This window comes from Dipodomys ordii, unplaced genomic scaffold, assembly GCF_000151885.1.
Source record: "Dipodomys ordii isolate 6190 unplaced genomic scaffold, Dord_2.0 Scaffold69, whole genome shotgun sequence".
Lineage (NCBI taxonomy): Eukaryota > Metazoa > Chordata > Mammalia > Rodentia > Heteromyidae > Dipodomys > Dipodomys ordii.
In genome coordinates, this window is record NW_012267285.1 from 1,051,099 (window position 1) to 1,051,451 (window position 353).

A 353-nucleotide genomic window follows, 5' to 3' on the forward strand; every position below is an offset into this window, starting at 1 on the left:
TGCTCAGACACTAACGGGGGCCCCGCCGGGGGGCGCCCGCTGGTGTAAATACACTAAGACTCCCGCCCCGCCTCTGGTCCTGACGGGGGGGGGGGCGCCGGCACTCACGACCCCAGCTCGCGCTCCGCACGCACACCTTTATCGGGGTTCAGGGCGTCTATGGTACAGAGTGCGACCCCCAGGAACGGGGCGGCCCGGCCGGGAGGCTGAGGTAGCGTCTGGAAGTGGGGTGCAGGCGGCGTCCGGGGCTCCTTACACCTCCCTGCAAAGGAAGGAGCCGAGGCCGGGACTCGAACCCGGCGCCCCGACCCCGCCCGAGGCCGGGACTCGAACCCGGCGCCGCCGTGCGCGCC

At 72.8% G+C, this 353-nt stretch overlaps 2 protein-coding genes across 2 annotated transcripts in view; one reads left to right on the top strand and one right to left on the bottom strand.

The window, feature by feature from the left end:
- Tnfrsf1a (tumor necrosis factor receptor superfamily, member 1A) overlaps window positions 1–48 on the top strand; it is an 18,845-nt gene extending 18,797 nt beyond the window's left edge. The window contains exon 10 of the mRNA XM_013023594.1: window positions 8–48. Within this exon, the coding sequence (XP_012879048.1) occupies window positions 8–48 (41 nt within the window). The remainder of the gene's footprint in view (window positions 1–7) is intronic.
- A 56-nt stretch (window positions 49–104) lies between these two features.
- Window positions 105–353, bottom strand: part of Plekhg6 (pleckstrin homology domain containing, family G (with RhoGef domain) member 6) — a 15,657-nt gene continuing 15,408 nt past the window's right edge. Inside the window, exon 15 of the mRNA XM_013023595.1 lies at window positions 105–262. Coding sequence (XP_012879049.1) covers window positions 105–262 — 158 coding nt within the window. The remainder of the gene's footprint in view (window positions 263–353) is intronic.